The 20,060-nt window shown below is 42.7% G+C and overlaps 1 protein-coding gene across 1 annotated transcript in view; it reads left to right on the top strand.

The window, feature by feature from the left end:
• LOC138259465 (uncharacterized) overlaps nucleotides 1-20,060 on the top strand; it is a 215,348-nt gene that overhangs the window by 79,079 nt on the left and 116,209 nt on the right. The window contains exon 2 of the mRNA XM_069207226.1: nucleotides 7,486-7,682. Coding sequence (XP_069063327.1) covers nucleotides 7,486-7,682 — 197 coding nt within the window. The remainder of the gene's footprint in view (nucleotides 1-7,485; nucleotides 7,683-20,060) is intronic.

The following is a 20,060-nucleotide window of genomic DNA, read 5'->3' as shown; positions in this document are numbered from 1 at the left end:
TATTCCTTCAGATTTCTTCACAACACCATGTATATCACCCTGTCAGCTTCCCTCACAGATATTAGCACTTACACATGGATGTGAATAAGCATACATGCCTGGATGCAGATGAGTCTCTCATCATTTGATGGTTCTACGACCCCAGGATCTACATTTTGCACAAGTGTGCTTTCAAGCACATTGTCGTATGGCGTTCTAAGTTAGGCGATATCAGGAGCTGTGTGGTGCCTTTTGGTAGTGTGATAATGCTTAAGACAGGGATGGCCCATTATTAAGGGCAGAGAAGCCCCGCCACCCCACTTTTTTCCAAGTTCATCTGTCTGGCTGAGCAAAGTTCAACCTGACAAACACTCTTCTTGATCACGTCAGACATCTTAGGATGTACTTGGGCTAAACGTGCAGGTGCCTGGCTGTCTGAGCAGAACTTTGCTGGGCCGAAGATATCTCAGCCCCGTGGGCATGACCTTCTCAGCCCGGCAAAGCACTTGGTGGTCCTCCCCCCTTCATGATGAGGAGGAGGGTCACTGATAGCCTCAGAGCCGGGAGCTTCAGTTTTAAGCTGTGAAGTGCTTAGGCCCAAGTGTCCATCAGTGATGCTTGCCGCAGAATGGAGCGGGGTCTGCAGTCTCACTGACCCTATCCCACTCTGATGAGCAAGGGAATGCTGCTTCCTCTCTTTGGCTGATACATGGGAAGGTCAGCCGGTGAGAGAAGACAGCTTTCCAAATTGTCTAGAACCACCAAGGCTTCCCACCCACAGCCCAATATCACTGCTGCTGCCTGGTGCAGTTTTTTTGTTATGTTTGATGGAGGCATGTGGGTATGTATGAACGTATATGTATTCATGAAAGCGTGCTGTGTATCGGTGCGTGCATACGTGTTTGTGAATGGTGGGTGAATGTGTGTATGCGTGTGAATGCATGTTTGTGAGTGAATGTGCATGTGTCCATGTGGCCGCCCCTTCCCCTGCTCATATTACCAACCCCCACTGGCTTAGGATCTTTGCTGCTACCATTCCACTGAAGATCCTAAGCAATACGCTCGATGCCAATGTTCTGTATTTAGACAAGTTAATTATCAGCTTCAGTGTACGTGAAACATTACACCTTGTCATTATCTTATTGGCATGGTATGTCGCTCATTCGCTATGGTGAAGGAGCGTCATCGCCCCTGGCTGAACCAGCAGCAAAAAAATAATACCATAGTTGTTTTATTTTTCTGCTGCTGGCTCAGCCAGCAGTGCAGGGAGGGCTGGGTTTTGGGAGTGGGGAGGGGGGATGAGGAGAGAGTGCACCTACGTGCGCATGTGTGTTTGGCTGTGCGTCTCAGGTCGGCCAAACACACATGCGCACTAAGGTTAGGTGTTTAACAGCCGGGCTAGAAAACTGTAGCAGTCCAAGTTGGTCAGGTCAATCCAGATGCTATTTTCATGCTTGGTTTAGCATAAAAGCAGCACCAGGATTGCTGGGGAGCCAGTGCTGGTGTCCCAGTGAATGCTGGGACACCACATCGAGCGAACAGGAGCGAGACGACGGGAGACGGCGATAAGGTAAGTTTATTTTTGTATTATTATGTCTCCCCTTTGGATTTGCACTGGGCTACCAAGAAAAAACTCCAGTAGTTCTCTTGTATTTCTTTGAACTTCTGATATTGAGGACTGCCTCAATTAACTTGCACTTATCTGTATACTTTAGATATTGTAGACACTGATCCATTGACAACCCTATGTTTCCAAGGTTTACAAACTAGGATGAAACTGATAAGATGAAAAAGAGGTTCTGAATGAACAGTCATCTAATCTGATGAAAAGGTGAACCTCTTGACAGTGAGGTGTTGTGAGGCACTGCTCTATTGTAACATTCTGTATGCTACGTTAAAGACAAATGAAAGCCCTTGATTCTGATAACATGTCCACTCCTCTCAACCTTTACCGTCTACTATAAACTATCAGCTCCTGCACCTTCGAGAGCTACAAACATTTGCTTGTTTCCCTCTTTGGTGGTCGATAACATCATCCAGGTGACAATCTTGAATTTTTTGGTGTGATAGAAACTGAGAAAGTCTGTAAAGGTGTTGGAGCATAATTGACAGTTAGATGGTCATGGAAAAATCCTCTGTTTTTTGGAGGAAGTGGTATGTCCAGAGGAGAATCAACCAATGGAATTTTCTCCAACATACTGTTTCTCTAGTAGAGGAGATTCTTCTGGTGGTTCTACCCTAGTTCTTCTCTTCCTCCAGAATTCTTCATTACAGCCACAACTGTAAATAAAGCCATTAACACTTAACATAGGTAAACAACACAAGACTCAGTTTTTTGCACCACCAACAGCAGCTGTAGTGAAGTCATCTGCTATGTCAAATCATTTCTTGGCAGGAGAAAGACAAATTGGTAATTTAGAGTCATGTGATAAGGACTGGATGCAAATAACTCTTCTGGGGGTTGTCTCTGACTTGTCTAAGATATGGCTGGCTTCTTCTGGTAGCTGCTTTGCCTTCCTATGATTGAATAACATGTAAGAAAGGAGTGTCTGCAGAAAAAGGTGACAGTCATTTGAGGAAAAAGCCTTCTGGCCTAAAAACCTCCAAGCATGATCGTGAGTCGGAGAACTCTACCAGTCAGGATCAAGGAATAACTGAGAAAACAGCAGACAAAGCACACAAAATAGTTGTTGGGGTGATGAACCGTTGAATAGAAATTCAACTGTGTATCTACATATTGAATGTTTAAAACAGCCCATTTTTAAATGTTTCAAACAGGAAGTGCACAGAAAGAAATGGTGCCACCCTGGATTGATCTTCTTGGCTAAACAACAGTGATTTTTGGAATGGGAAGTGACATCACAGAAATTAAGGAAACGTCCTTCAAAATGTATCTCCTGTTCCTTCAAGCTTCTTTTGCCTATACAGAAGAGAGGAACCGCCGCGCTTTCAACGCTGGGGTGCAAGCTAGACTAGACTGCAGCCCACGTGGCAGGACGCAGCAGGAATGGCAGCTGCCACCTACCGCCGACCAAGAAGCTCTGCTCATCTCCTACTTATGAAGCAGAGCAGGATCAGGAGTTGCCCATGTGCCTGCACCTGGCGTTGTGGCGCAATACCATAATCAAAAAGTGACAGCTTTAAGGAAACATGTAGTACTAGTTAATTGGTAGTGCCCCCAGTAAGAAGTCTTGAAGACACTTTTGGTTTGCAGTTGAAGTTCACAGCATTTATCTGTGATTAGTACTAGGATTTTAATTTGCTTTGAGTCAGTATTCACTGCCTCTGCCTTACATCACATTAAAGAGATCTTTAATTTTACCACTTGGATGACAGTGACCATTGATCAGATGGCTATTTATTAAGGTAAGAGCCATCATTCTGATAATCATGGGGGCAGTATTCCCACTTTATACACTAGGATTGTATGTATTTTTAAAAACTGTAAATTTCAGTTTGTACGCTCTTTATCAGAAGGTATTGTGGCCTACAGTCTTTAGCTGGTTTTCCAGAAACTATTAGATTGCAAGGGACCTTGAGAAGCAATGCAGTTGAGTTTAGGTAACATTGTATTTGTAGGTTGTATGTTTCATCACTAGTGGGGAGATTTACAGTTTTTTTCTTATTTTGAGCCAACTCCAAAATGCAGCAACAGTGCCATTGCTGGTGTTTCCTAGTAGGGTGTACCACAGAAGAAAGCAAAATCTTTGGGTTAAATTCAAGGAGGTAACGAGGAATGACAGGTGATATTTGGACCTGAATTGCCAATTGTTCCAAAAAAATCCTCAGTATTGGGCCTACTGCAGTCCCCCTTCTCAGTGCTACCTGTACGGGTAACTCAGAGGTGGATTTAATGAGACCGGCACTGGTGTGATGTGTTTTAACGCCTCGCATGTGCTCTTCTATAGGTGTTTGCCCTACGTAGCCTCACATATATTGACTTTATAGTAGTGTGCACATTCACTGAAAACAAGTTTTGCTTTGTTTCTGCGCAGTATTGCAGTTTTATTTTATATGAATCTTGCTCCATATTTTCAGCTCTACACTACTAATTATTACCTCAGCTTGACGGTACACCTTTCCTCTATTTCACTGCTTATTAGTAAGCGCAGCTTGGAGGGAAAACCTCCTTGCAATGTTGTTGCTAGGTCTCCAGTTTCTGTACTACTGGCCTTGTTTCCAGTGTTGACCAAGGCTTCAGATTCTTTAAATGAAAGCATTGTGTCCAGAAAATGTTGCTATTCCTATTTTGTCCAGTGCATAGCTCTGAGTGGAAGAGGCCCCTACCAGATCTACAGGGATTATGGGGTGCATGCTATTAGAAATTGGGTTGTTGGTGGACTGGGATGTGAGCCCTGGCCAAGCAGCAACCACAATCCTAGTCAGCATAAGGCACAAGCAAACCCCAAGTTAACCTGTGCTCAACCCCCTGGTAGGTTGGCACAGAGCAGTCAGGCTTAACCTGGAGGCCTATGTGTAAAGTATTTATGCAACTCTTCAAGCAGTAAAACAGTAAAGAGAGGATCTCTCACCAACTTATAAAAATAGAACTAATTTAATAAATAAATCAAGGCCAAATCGCTAAAAAACAATAAGCAGAACTTGAGTTATGAATTTTCAAAGATTAAATTGTAAAAAAGTGCTTAGAAGCAAGAACCGCCAAAAGAGGATATCTGGTCACAACAGACCGAGACAAAGTCAAAAGTTCAGGCCGACTGTGATGGAGCGTGAGCCAACTACAGGTACCCAGTTGGGCCCATTGAACCAAAGTACCCTAAATCCGGGTTGCAGAGCAATGCATCAGTTCAAAACCACGCAGTCAAGGGGATGTGTCTCTTGTTTCCACGCAACAGTAGCCATTCTTTGGTTCTGAGGTGTGGTGAGGCCACTCTGTGGGTTCCCAATGCATCAATGTCGAGGATGCGCTGGGCAGTGGATGCGATGCTTTGGTTCCGATAAGCACAGGAGCTGCAATGCGGAACTGCGTCATTGATGAGGATATGAGGACCTTATGCCAAGAAGAACGCCGCAGTGTCAGTTCTGAGGGTAGTGCACTGGTTTCGAGACATGAGGCACAGCGGTGATCCAGTCCTGGTTGTGCTGGTTCCAAACCACGCAGTCGTGGTGATGCGTCGATTTTTTCCATGCACCAGCGGTGATGAGTTGATTCTGCTCCCGTAGCAGAGGACGCATCGGTTCTGCTGGAGTATAGCACTGAAGGCCCACTTCCATGGATTTAGGACTGGAGTGGCACCACATGGCAGAGCAGACTCACAATGAGTAGAGTCCAGGTGCAGGAGCAGGGTGCTTGGAAGACTTTTCTGTTTCTCAGACATCAGATTAGGAGGCCAGCCAAGTAGCCCTTGGAGTCACTCTGGGTTCTGGGACGAAGAGATGAAGGTCCAGTCCTCCCCACTCCCAGGCAGGAGGGCAGCAGGTTCAGGTCAGTACAGCAAACCAGGAGTCCAGCTAAAAAGTAGTCCACTGAGTGGCAGGCCTTCAGCAGCACAGCAATCCTTGTTTCTGGCAGAGTATCCACAAGTCCAGAAGTGTACTGAAGGTCCAGTATTTATACCTTGGTGCAGTGGTTCTGGAAGGTGGGAGAAGATTCTAGACAAGTGCTTTGAAGTACAAGGAATCCCTTCCTCGCCTACCCTGGCTGGAGTGACCATACAGGGGTGTTAAGCCCTTTGTGTGTGGATAGGACATAGCCTATTCAGGTGTAATTAAATCTGTGTCTAGCTCTCTCTCCCATCCTGCCCAGGATGACCCATTAAGTCACACCTAGGCTTCCATTGTGTGTGGCTATCTAGAAGAAATACACAGCCCAGTCGTGTGACCAGAGATAGGCTGCAGGCACCAAATGGCTAAGGCAAGAAAATGCCAACTTTCTAACAGTGGCATTTTCAGAATTACAATTTAATGTCTGACTGCACCTTAAGTTGGGATTTTAAATTGTGATTCCAAAACACCAAACATGAAGGGATCATCTCTTCTCATTTGAAAGTTACACTTATAAGATGTAATAAGACAACTCCAATGTTATCCCAATGGGAGTGATAAGCCTTGCAGTAGTGAAAAACAAATTTAAGAGTTTTTAACTACCAGGACATATAAAACTAAAAATGTGCATACTCTGCTCTTTAAATACATTGCACCCTGCTTTCTGGGATGTCCAAGGCCTTCTCTAGGGGTGACTTGCATGTATTAAAGATGAAGGTGTGGGCCTGGCAAATGGTTTCTTTTGCTAGGTAAACATGGCATTATAAACTGCGCAGACGGGCTCTTCAGTGACAGCCCTGAGACATGTTTTAAGAGGCTACTTATGTGGGTGGTACCATCAGTCCTGTAGGCCCACTAATAACATTTAATTTACAGGTCCTGGGCACATGTAGTGCACTTTACTAGGAACTTATAGGTAAATTAATTATGCCAGTTGAGGAATAAGCATATATTACCATGTTTTAAGGAGTGAGCACATGCACTTTAAGACTGGTTAGCTGTGGTCAAGTGATCAGAGTCCTAAGGCCAACACAAATAGGTCTAGCAAAAATAGAGGAGAAGAGGCAAAAAGTCAGGGGGAAGACCATCCTAAGGCTCACAGGTCTAACACATATGATGTTTAAGCCTCCTTCAGTTAGTAAAGGATGTAAGAGAAATTAGATGTTAGGAAACTTGCTTCCTGAAGGGACACTACTTTGATGTTCAAATGGCTTGCAGTAGATATGCAGAAAGAATTCCATAGCCCAGCAACCAAGCAACATAACAATAGAATGCCAAATGGCAAGTAGAGCAATTCGACTAATGAATTAGGGACATTTGAAAAACAATGTTGGAAGTTTACATTCTGTTGTTCTTCATCACTAAGATTCTCTAGCAGGTCTGTTGTATTCTTAACATCTCCAACATTCCTAACTTTATAGCCCAAAGAAGAGGGCGGTAAGTACGTATTTGTTGTCCTTTTCTCTGGAGCGCCCAAGGCTCTATACATGTCTGTGGTGTCGTAGAATATCTACGGGGAAATTGTAATATAATCCAGATATGGATATCAGCTCAAATTTTAGAAAGTGTGGGTAGCTCAGGTTATGAACATGGAGGAGTTGACTCCGAGCATTTCTTCAAAGGATGTGTGGAAAGGTTCAGTAGAATTGATTATGTCACATCATATCTTTATCTTTGTAACATGTAACTGTACATCTCCAAAGCTGTTATCCAAGACGTTAATAGGAGCATGTAATGTTACATGTAATGTTACTGTGGCTGCTAGTGTGTTAGCCAATTGTGAGATGACCTCAAGCACAAACAAATGGCATGCTACTTATGGTCAAAGGTTTGCTACCAACCACGCAGGGTACTCTTACTGCATGCTAAAACAGAGGGAGCCGGAAATATGTATAATAAAAAAGAATAAGTGGACCAAAAAGCAACTGTCTAGTCATGAATAAACTGCATGTTTAAACCTACTTCAAAAAAATTAACATAGATCCAAATATGTTTTCTAAAAAGCTGTCTGGAGAGCCTTCACAAATGAAGATCAGGACACGCTCCGGTGCCACTCTCTGCGGAACAGAGACAGCGAAGCACATTCACACAACCCAGGGCCAGCGGCTTCACCTGACAAAGGTCAGTGGTGGTTTGGAGATGGTGCAGAACAACAACTGAAGGCATCGTGCACTGTACAGAGGAGCTCATCCCAACATAAGGTTATTTTGATATTTACTTTTCAAGCATTTAACTGTTTCCCAGTTCTGATGTGAATAAGTAAACATTTGTAGAATTAAATATAAGATGCAGCTTTATTATTGGATGACATTGTACACTAGATGTTTATAGATTTGGCTAAAATAATGCTTACCCAGTAACTCATTGCTTATTGCAAATGTGTAAGCTATGTCAGGGGAACTGTGGTATTTAATTATATTGTTTTTCAGAAGGATCTATAGTAAAACAAATAATGTGTCTCTTAATTCTGGGTCAAAGGTGAGTCCTCTTTACATCGCAACTATCTTAAACCAGTAATAGCAGGTACATGCCGTAAATATCAGCTTATTGCAAGATGGAAGTTCTAATTGCAGTGTAATGTATCATTGTATGACCTGCAGTGGTAATTTGCTGAAGGTTACATCATGGAAATGGCCTTCTCAATTCTTTGCACAGCCTCTGATCGCTGTTTTTCATACTCACTACTTCCCTACACAGAGAACAGACTAGTACCACTGACAGAAGGCATTTTGCAAAGCATCTGCTGAGAAAAGTGGTATGCCTTGAGATCATCATTGAATTTTGTTTAAGGGACTTGCACAGCAAAGTTTTGATGGAGGAATGGGAGTGAGGTAGATTACCATAGAGGAAAGCCCTGGAACGTATGCAGGCCAATCTCAGAACATAACGGAGAAATCTGAATTTCACATGGTCAGGTTGAGGGGTTAGGAGAGGTGAAATAAGAAGAAGAGACAGAGAGTTCCAGAGTGTGGAGTTTTTGCTATACTTAACACTCATACTATGTTTTACAAAGAGAAAACCGGTTCAGTGAGGCTGGACTTTGGGGTCTGGCTGCTTGTAGGTTATAAACACTAACTCAAACGGCAAGGTCTTGCTGGGCTTTTTGGACAAGATATTGCACTTAGGCGTTTATGTATTTCTTGGTATCAATGAGTGTAGCAATTTCCTTGCTGCAGTGATATGAGTTGTGTGCTCGAAGTTTGTGAAGGGGCAAAGACAAAGTGTTCCCTGAAGTTTCATTAAGATATTTGTTGGAAACTCTCTGTAAGTTGTTGCTGCAGTATACAAGGCTTAATGTTCCCTCTTGTGTTTCAGAGTGAATGCTGTGGAAGAAACCAGGGTAGAACGATTCAGAAAACCTTCAGGAAATCTGAGATTCTCTTTGCTAGTGTAATACTGTGAGGAATATGAGCTAAATCACCAAGGAAGAGGACACCCAGGTTGCAAAAATGAATTGTTGGTAATGAGGGGATAAAAATAGAGAGCGGGCTACTGATTAGGAGTCAGTGGCTTCCACTTGCCCTAAGAAGAACATCTTATTTTGCATCTTATGCCTCAGTACATTTTCTATGTTGTAAGGAATGGCAAGTGATTTTGTGATGAAGTTGTGTTTGAGTCAGTAATGATAGTATAACTTAGACAAAATAGTAATTGTAGAAGGCAAAAGAGAAGGGTTTGAGGCAAAGAGATTTAAAAGTAACATTTGGTCAATGGAGTACATGTAAGCACATACCACAATGATGCCCAAATTAAGAATGGCAGCAATAGTAAACAATTTAAGGAGTCCTACTGCAGTGCCCTGGTAATGCATGACAATAATCATATCGCCTTTTGGCAGAACTATCATCATGTGTTAGCTTTTCAGGGCAAAACCGATAAGCATTTGATTACCATCGTCAGTTTGACCTGTTCAGTGATAGAACCCTTTGTTTGGAAGCCACACATTTTAGATTACAATGTGTTGATGATTTCTGTGGTATATATTATATTTCTGAGTTCTACTGGATCATACATATCTTCCGGTTTGCAGGTCGGCAGAAACCGCGGTGTGCGGTATAGCCCCCCCTCTTCTAGGGGGATAAAATGAGGGCTGAAACGCGGCCGCGCCGCTGGCGCGCCGAAGGCGCGCCAAAGGCAAGCCCGTCTGCGCCCGTCCGCGCCGGTACGGGCCTGAGGGCCAGGGACCCTATGTCTTGCACTTCAAAGTACAGGTATACTATTACGGAACTTAAGAATTTGGCAGGCCCCCGATGTATGAACACACTCACTATGGATGTTGCTCATACCTGGAAATGCGCACAGTGTAATTGGAGTGCATTAACGTCTTCTGTGGCGGGAAGGCAGACTACTCAGGGAGTGTGGGGAGGAGGAGGCAACAACATAGTACACGCCTCAGGCAAAAGTACTAGGGACTTTAAATCGACGGGCTCTTTTGCCCTTATTAATGTTAGATCCCTCCCCAAACATAAATTTGAAATTAATGAACTAATTTTCTCCCTGAATATTGACTGCCTTTTCCTGACAGAAACTTGGGCAAGGCCAGACTCTGGTCCCGATTTTATTGCGGCGGCCCCCATGGGCTTTTCCTTCTATAGAGTGGATAGGAATACAGGCAGAGGAGGAGGCTTGGCTATAATATGTAGATCTGAGCTCACTTGTACCTGGAATAATGCTAGTCATATGCCGGAGGTCTGTGAAATTATGGCATTTAAACTTTCTTTAGGCAAATCTCTTATTTTTGAAGGCTTGTTAATCTATCGACCCCCCGGCCCCATTTCCAAGTTTCTTTCAATTTGGACTTCCTTATTGGAACCGTTAATGATGGCCTCTAAAGCCATCATTCTAGGGGACTTTAATATTCATTTTGATAATATGACGGATCCGCGGGTGGTGGAATTTCTTAATTTGATGGCGGTCCTGGATTGGGTCCCAAAGAATGGGATGGCCACTCATAGAGCCGGCCATACCCTAGATGGGATTTTTGCCCACTCTGAGGTTGAAATTAATCTCCTAACATCCCCATTAGAATGGACGGATCACTCTCTCCTGACATTTAAATTTTTGGTCAGGCAGCAGCCGTCGATATCTACTCCCCAGAACAAATGGTTGAGACCATGGAAAAATATTAAATCAGAACCTTTAGCAATCGCATTAAGGCACAATTGGAATGACCCTAAGGTATCCACTCTACCCCCTCTTGCTAGATTTAATCAGGGCATCATTCAGGCAATGGACTCGCTAGCACCGGCGAGGGCTGCGGCTCCTCGCGTTACAAAAAAACGTAATCAACCTTGGTTCTCTAAAGAGCTTAAAATATTACAAAGAAAATACCGGCAGAAAGAGCGCTGCTGGAAACTTAACCCTCGGGATGAGGAGAGAGCGAAACTTAAATCAGCTCTAAAAATTTACAAAGAAGCTTGTTTGACAGCTAAATCGGATTATTTCACACTTAAAATTAGCGAGGCGGCCAATTCCTCTAAGGAACTATTTAAAACCATCAATGCCCTCACCACCCCCCTAGGTACTTCTAAAGGTGAAAATTCCCAAGACTTTTGCAACAAAGTTGCCAATTTTTTCGAACGTAAAATTCGTAACATCTACTCTAGTTTTGAGTCGGACGATGAATATGTTAACCTATCCTTACGGTCAATTGTGCCCCCATGCCAGGGATTGACACCCCATGGGTCGCTGGATGAGCCACATTTATTATCTAGGTTTAAATTGCCATCTAAAGAGGACATGCACAAGCTTTTACTTGAATGCAAATCTGGCTCCCCTATGGATCCTTGTCCTCCTGCTATCCTGCGACTTGTACCCGACTTAGTGGTACCTATGTTGACCCCTATTTTTCAGGAAGTTCTTATAACAGGTGTGTACCCCAAGGCATGGAAAGAAACTACGATCATTCCTTTAAAAAAGAAGGAAACTGGTAAACCTGACGATTTGACTAATCTACGCCCTATAGCCCTTCTTCCCTTTGCGGCTAAAATTTTAGAAAAACATCTCAATAAAGGATTAGTTGATTTCCTGTCAGCCACTAAGGGCTTAGATAGTGCGCAACATGGTTTTCGGAAATTGCATAGCACGGAATCGGCTCTCATTGCATCTTCCGACACCATACGCAGATTGGTTGATGAGGGCCAAGGGGTCTTTTTGGTTTTGCTAGATTTGTCTGCAGCATTTGATACCATCGCCCCCCATATTCTATTAGATCGTCTGCACCAGGCTGGTGTAAGAGATCAAGCTCTCAAGCTGATTGAATCCTTTCTGTCCGACAGGTGGGCTACGGTTAGTAGTGGTGATTTTAGATCCCCAGCTTATCTGCTGCTGTGTGGGGTCCCTCAGGGCTCGTCACTCAGCCCTACGCTGTTTAATGTGTACGTGGCACCGCTGGCAGAATTAATTCGTACTTTCGGCTTCATTCCCACCTTGTATGCTGATGACACTCAGATCATCATCCCTATCGATAATGATTTGGAGGAAGTGGCTATCCGCTTTAATGCTTGTATGATAGCAGTGAACAATTGGATGAGAGCCAATTGGCTAAAACTCAATTGTGAAAAAAACGGAAATCCTGTGTTTCGGGATGAAGAGGGATCTCTGGTCTTCCATGTGGTGGCCGAAAAAATGCGGCACCCTCCCGGAGCCAGGATCCACCTCGAAAAACTTAGGGTTATTGTTTGATGACCAACTGTCATTTAAACCGCAGGTTAATCTGATAGTTAAGTCCTGTATGTGGATGCTGAAGAAATTAAAGAAAGTTTTCCCTTTTATTCCACCCTCCTGTAGAATTGCCGCTACTCTGGCTCTAGTCATTTCTAGATTGGACTATGGAAATGCGCTGCTGCTTAACCTGGATAAAGCATCCCTCAACAAGCTACAGGTGATGCAGAACACCGCGGCTAGGCTTGTATTGAAGTTACCTCGTGGGGCCTCTGCTAAGAGCTCCCTCAGAAGCCTTCATTGGCTTCCGGTAGCCCAGCGGCTTTCTTTCAAGGCACTCTGCATCACTCATAAAGCTGTCCATGGGATTGGGCCCAACGTTTTGACCTCCAAGCTACAATTCTATAGGCCTAATAGGCCGTTGCGGTCTGCTTCTGCCTATCGAATTCAAACCTCCCGTACTAAGAAGGCGAAATGGGGAGATAAAGCGTTTACCATCGCGGCCGCCAAAATCTGGAATTCACTCCCGTTGAATCTTAGGCAAGAACATAACCATTTAAGATTTAGGAGATTGGTTAAAACGTGGCTCTTCCCGCAATAACTGGGGAGTCCCTTGGTATATGGATTCTGCCCCACCTCAGTCAGCGCTTCGATGCCCACGGGTTGGAATGCGCTTTACAAATACTCAATACATACATACATACATACATATCTGTCACAGACGATGCTACACTTCTAGAACAGATTGTTAAACTGTGTCACTATTATCTTTTTTTGCAGTATGGAATATCACTTCAACTTCACGTGCCATGACCATTTTTTTCGTTTCAGCACAAATGGTCAACTTTACAAGCTGATTTTGTGCTCTCTTATGTTCTCCCAAAATACACGTTAGATTGTGGATGAGATTCTTAGTTCAGGTCAAAGATGTAAATTTAACCGAATCCTTGTATGTATCACAGGTTTCTTTCAGACTTGATAAATCTCACAGGCAAGCTAAATGTGTCAGTATGAGATTTTTCACACTTTGAATATGTGATTAAATGTCTTAGTAACACAAACGTTCTGGAATTGTACGACTGATGATTTAATTAACTTGAACGTGCAAACAAAAGAACCTCAACAGAAATGTTTCTCCTGAAATTGAGGCCAGAGTGTCTTCAGACTGACATGCACATAAATAATGTACAAGAACTCTGAAAGCATGACTTAGTACTGAACATGGGAGATGGACTCTCTGCGAGCTCTGACTTAAGTAAACTGAATCCCAAGACTCTGCCCCTAAATACTACCACCTGAAAACAAGGACCACCATTACAGTTGTAGCAGGCAGTAGAGAACAGGACTGACACTTTTCCTGCATGGAAAAGTGAGTTTTGAGGCCAGACATGGGGGGGCAGATTGTGGTGCCCTTCCTCCATGTGTTCAGACAAACAGTGGGCAGCTGTTAAGATGGCCAACCAAAGGGCCCAATTCACAAAGGTAAAAGTACATATAGAGATTTACTTATGTGTAGATCCACTCCTAGGTGAAACTCTCCACTTTTTTGCTATTCTCCATTGCAATGTGGAAACTTACAAATAGGCGTAGGCTGTATGTCTACACCCCTTCCGATGCAGTGGTGCTGCCTTCTATATATTAAGTCTCAAGTGTAGAATTACTATTAGTAACTTTTCACCTTTGGCGGCCATCTCCACCTTCGAAGAGTAGCTCTTTCTGTGGGAAGGTATTAGGTAGTTTAATAATGTTTATTATTATTCTTTCAAAAAAGTAATTAAAATATTGTAATGCAAAATATAAATGTACACTCATTTAAGATAATAAATATTATCCAGGAATTAATAAAATAAAGTTACAATACATTACCTACTTAAATGTGTATTGCATTATATAATGGTTTAAATATATTTATTTAATGTACAAGTATTAATTCTGTAACATTTGACGATTAATATATTCACACCCTTAAATTGTACCAGTCGTTGAGCTTGCAGTTTCAAGGTAACCATAGAGGGCAGTGCTTTGTTAAACCTAGAGGTAACCATGGAGAGCAGTGCTGTATTAAACATAGAAAAGCGTTAACAAAGTCACAGAGGCAACCTTTAAAAAATCCAAACTTCAGTCAGTCAGCATACAGCACAGTCTTCACCCTTCTCCCTCAGGTCACCATAACTCAGATTTCGTCTACACATTGTGTGTGAAGGGAATCCCCTGAGCTCTGCTCAGACAGTGAGAGAGAAGTTGGCTGTTTTTGCTTATTTCTTTTTTTTTTAGAGAAAACCCTCCATTTTTCGACTTTCTTAACTGACAAGACTTAATCATACCTGAATCCTCTAAAAAATGTATTTGTAGACTATGCGAAACCTTTACCAGGAAAAGGCTTCAGCTCTGAAGGCCCTCACAAGGACTGCATATGTTGTTTATATCGCAACCTCAAGGCGAAAGATTGCAAAATATTTTGCACCTTTTCTACAAAAACCCGAAAAGCCTGAGAAGGTGAACTGTTATTATGGTTCCAATTATCAATATCAGGAGAAACTCGTTCTTCTGAGAAGGAATATGACAATACTTCAGAGACCTCAGGTATAGAGCGAAAACGGGGCCATTAACACTGAGTGCTCTGCAAAATCTACGTCAGAAGAATACTCCTCAACTTACGAGGTAACTCAAAGGAAAGCTCATAAAACATCTTTTAGAAAATCTCTGGTGACTCCTCAAATAGTCATACTTACTGAAAAAAGCCATTTGTAAACAGCCCACAAGTGGTCTTCTGAGCCACCTACACCACAGAAGAGAATATCTCAGGAATCAGTCTCAAAAGAAAAAATATTGACATAATTGCTGTTGACAGGACCACTGTCAGAGCCTCTGTCAGCGGAGACTGCATCTTTGATGATGTTGGCTGAGGGACAGTCATCAACTGTAACTTCAGGTAAAACACCGGCCACAACAGCCCTGATGACCATATTGCCTTTGGCCCCATCAGTAAACATCTACAATTACAACATCAGTGACAACTTTAAAGACTATGGGCCTCATTACGAGTTTGACAGACCACAAGAACACAGTTGACAAAACCAATCCTATAGAAAACCCCAGAATCATCAAGAATCACCTTGATATCGAAAAAATGCATTCCAATGCCACTTATGTCTGGGCATACCTGTCCAAAGCAAAGTATCACCCTACTACAATCACTGTTGGATACAGAGGAATGTTGATACTTATAGGTTCAGTGTATAAAGAATCACAGATTTATTAAAAACAAGGAGGCTAGCATTATGCACGTTTTTATTCTCTCCTTCTGAGCAGCAACCATTAAAAGAACCAGCAATAGAACTTCACTACATCACAGAGCAAAATAGATCACTCTAGTCCATATAAAGTCCCTGCATTCTCCCTTTGTTTGTTCCCCTCGACTTATTCGCTTCCTCTACTTTGTGTGTCTTCATCTTATTGATCTAAAAAAACACCCAAAATAGAAGTATACCCTTCTTGGAGTCTTTCTTCTTTTTTTTACACATCAAATCCTATTTCTTAAAATTATAATACTGCCATTTAAGTCATTCGCAACACCCTCTACTTACCTTGGAGGATGTGGTGGGTTAATGCTAGCCTCCTTGTCTTTAATAGAATTGCAATTCTTTATTCAGTGAACCTATAGGAATCGATTTGTTTATGGCAAGACAGGAGGCCAGCTTTATGCATGTTCAACGTTTTGCAAACCACAGCATGATACATGCTCTGTTGGTCTAAAATAGTATTTTCTGCACTAGACCAATCCGCTGCCTTCATATTGTCATCTAGTTTCCGCCCCGACAGAAAGACCTTACTTGCCATAGCACCTCTTACTGAGTGTGCCGTGAATTTAGAGATATCTATACCTTCTTCCTTCAAAGCAGATTTCATCCACCTTGCAATGGTAGCATTCGTGACTGCGTGGCAAGGTTTAACATAAGAAATCAATAATGAATCGACTTCAGCATTGCTTCTCTTTAACATACAAAGTTAATATTCTTTAATACAATTTACTTCACACAACATTAGTAACTCATCTGAAATTGAATTTAAAAAAAAACGGAGTAGACATTGTTTTTGGTCTTTTGGTAATATTAAACATAACTCTGGTTTATGAAACCTATTTGAGACCTCTAAAGCTTCCACATCTGATACCCTTGTAAAAGATATCAGACATAGAAAAGTTGCTAACTTCTAAGACAACTCTCTTGTACTCAAAAATCAATTACTAGGCCACTGCTGAAACAATTTTAATACTAAATCTTAATTCCAAAGGGTCTGATAGTTTGGTTTTGGGACTCATTTCAATCGGATCCCCTTCATTACCATACAAATGAAAGGACTTTTCCCTATTGATATAACTTGAATTAAAGAGTGCTCAGCAGTAATCACTGATCGATAACAGTTATCAGCCCTATAAGCCAATCCTCTATCAAACAAATCTGCCAAAAAATTGCCACCTCTATCTCATAAGATTTCACAGGATCCAAATCCCTTGGCATGCACCAATGCACCATGTAGCTAAACTCTCCATGCACTCCTATATTTTGTCTTTGTTTCTGGAGCCCAAGTTTTGTCAAGCAACCCAGCAGCTGATTTTGAAAGCCCTGTAAATCTCCCTGATTCCCTGAGATCTATTGTAGCTGAAGGTTGAGCACACCTAACAGTACTAACGGATGCTGTCCCTCTTTTACATCTTTCAACATTCCTTTCCTTCACCTTGTCAAATAAGGACACTCTGGCTAACTCCAGAGCAGACAGGAACCCTGCCTGAGTCTTCCAAAAAGGCATTACCAAAACAATTTATCATTTCTGTCTCCTGCACTGCAGCAAAACAACTGAATTATTACAAATGGTGAAAAAGCATACACTCTCATCCCTGACCAATCCTGTATTAATGCATTCACAGACATAGCTTCCGGATCCGGCCTCCAACTGACATAATTTGTTAACTGGAAAGTCAGTCTGGATGCTAAGAGATACACATCCAGAGGTCCCAGTTGATTCCATATTTTTTGGAATGAACTGACTTCCAATTTCCAGTTGCTGAAATCCATCTGATTCCATGAATATCAATCTGCAACAACATTGTTCATCCCTGGAAAGCACTCTGCTCTCAAGCCAATTTTGTGTTCAAGACAGAAATTCAACATTTTTATTGCCAAATCTGTCAAATTATGTGATCTGCACCGCCTAGTTCGTTGATATACATCACTGTTGTTGTGTTGTCCATTTTCAACAAGAGTGACGCCCCTTGCAACTACTTGAAACTGTGCAGTGCAAAAAGACCTGCCTTTAACTCCAGACAGATGTATTCCTTCCTTTCCGTTAGATACCAAACACCACCTGTTTCCTGCTTATAACAAATTGTTCCCCAACCTGACATACTGGCATCTGTTTTTTACACAAATCCCAAAAGTTGCTAGAACATTCTCATGCTTACAAATTTTCCATTGAGCACTTCAACTCTTCTTTCACTTCCATAGTTAGGGTCACACTGTCCCCATACCATAAACCTCCTGCTAGGGCTGTTCACTTTAATCTCTGTAAAGCCCTGTAACGTAAAGGTCCCGGAAGAATGACCTGCTTTGATGACAACAGAAGTCCAATTATGCATGCCTAGTCCCTCAGATTTATGTCCTGCCTTCTCAAAATTGTCCTTATTTCCTCCTTTATTTTCTTTAGCTTCCTTATTGGAAGCTGCAATTGACATTTTACAGTATGTAGCACAAAGCCCAAGAATGCCAAAGTCTGACTTGGTATAAAAACAGACTTCTCCACATTGATTATAAATCTCAGCGTGCGATTCTACACAATCCCTCACCATCTTCATATGTTCCATCAACTCCTTGTTCTCACTAATTATCAAAATATAGTCTAGGTATAGAATCAACCTCACACCTCACTCTCTCAAATAACCTGCTACTGGTCTCATTGGGGGTAATTTTGACCCCAGGCGGTGGGTGGTAATGTGGTGATGGTACCGCCAACAGGCCGGCGGTACATACTGCCACATTATGGCATCTGCGGGTTAGCTGATGCCAACCCGCCAATGTACTACACTGACCGTCATGGTGGTAGTAGCTGCCGGGCTGGAAATAAAAATCTCCAACACAGCAGCTTCTACTGTACAGCTGGCGGCATCTCAACCCTGCCTACCACCATGGTTTTCGTGTCGTTAGTTATGCCACGAAAACCATGGTGGTAGGCCTTATCAGTGACAGGGAATTCCTTCCCTGTCACTGATAGGAGACCCCCACCTGCCCAAACACTCCCCAGACGCCCTCCACCCCCCTCCATCCATGCTTCCCCCTTCCAGTCCCCCACCCCTACACACACACACACACACAGACACGCACCACACATACACACACTCACTCACAGAGGCATACACAAATTCATACACACATGCATCCATTCATTCACGCACACATCCGTACCACATTCACACTAACACGCAGACATGCATTCACATTTCCATTCATATATGCATTCCCACACATGCATACACCCACGCAAACAACACTGCACACACATTCACGCACACACTCACACATTCATGCACACACCCCCACACACACACAACCCCCCCCACTCTTCTCCCCTGTCGGAATCCCGACTTACCTGATTCCAGGGGGTCTTCCGGCAGGGGACGGGACAGGGCGCTGCTAGCACCAGCAGCGCCCGCCAGCAGAACACCGCCAGGCCGTATTATTTCTCATAATACGGCTGGTGGTGGTCTACTGGCGTGGCGGTGCTGGTGGTAGCAGCGCAACCTTAACACTGTCCGCCAGCTTGGCCACAGCCGGATTTCCGCCCTTCTTGTGGCAGAAATCCGGCTGTGGTCATATTATGGCAGACGAATGTTAGCTGTTGTGACGGTCTTTTGGTGGCCGTCACCACAGCAGTAGGCGGCATTTACTGCCAATGTTTTAATGAGGGCCATTGTCTTCGTAAAACACCAAGGGGCCGAAGATAGCCCGAAAAGCAAACAAAGAAACTGGTACAGTGGACCTTTCCATTTGAATTAGCAACAGATTTTGACTGTCTGGATGAATTGTAACATATGCGTTTTTGAGATCTAACTTGATTAACCAATCTCCTCCTAATAGCATATACCTCAATAGATGGATACCTTCCATTTTAAAATTATTGTATGTTACAAATTGGTTCATTGTTCGTAAATTTATAACAGGTTTCCACCCCTTGTCTTTCTTTTCCACCAAAAATAGTGTACTGACAAACCCTTTTTGATTCTCTTCTACTCTCATTATTGCATTTTTTTCTAACGTCTGTACCACTTCTTCTGTGACAGTATCTTCCAATTTTACTCCAAAAGTCAGTTCTTTTTCCTGATATGGAACCAATCTTACTCTATCATATAACATTTTACTGTTGAAATAACCTAAGAATTGTCTGTAATTCTTTCTTATTGCTCTTTGAAGAACCTTAATCGTCCTCCTACTTTTGTAAGGGTAGAACCAATATTTGGCTTCATACTCACCTTGTCCTGTACTTGAACTTTGGGCTTGACTTTTGGCCCCTATACCTCTTGCTCTATTGATGTTACGTTTGTCTGTTAAAGCCAGTTCCATGGTAACCTGTATTCTGGTATCCTGAGTATTGTGACTTACAGAATCCACGGCCCGGAGGTTGTCCTCTCCTTCCAGCCTGACCATAAAAACTGTTATTCGAAAACACCTTTCTCATCTCAATACTGTGGCTTGTCTGGACTAGTAAAGGTTTGGACATATTTTCCAATATGCCTCACCAGGCCGTTTCCAAAAAGAAGACCCTTAGCCTCATCAGTGGTTTCTTTCACACTGAAATCTGCCAATTTTGGATTTATCCTTATCAGGATAGTCTTGCGCCTTTCAGTCAACAATGCAGAATTTGAA

The sequence above is a fragment of the Pleurodeles waltl genome, chromosome 9 (assembly GCF_031143425.1).
Source record: "Pleurodeles waltl isolate 20211129_DDA chromosome 9, aPleWal1.hap1.20221129, whole genome shotgun sequence".
In the NCBI taxonomy this organism is placed as follows: domain Eukaryota; kingdom Metazoa; phylum Chordata; class Amphibia; order Caudata; family Salamandridae; genus Pleurodeles; species Pleurodeles waltl.
The sequence above is the reverse complement of the archived record's forward strand: the minus strand, read 5'-3'. Positions and strand labels throughout refer to the sequence as shown.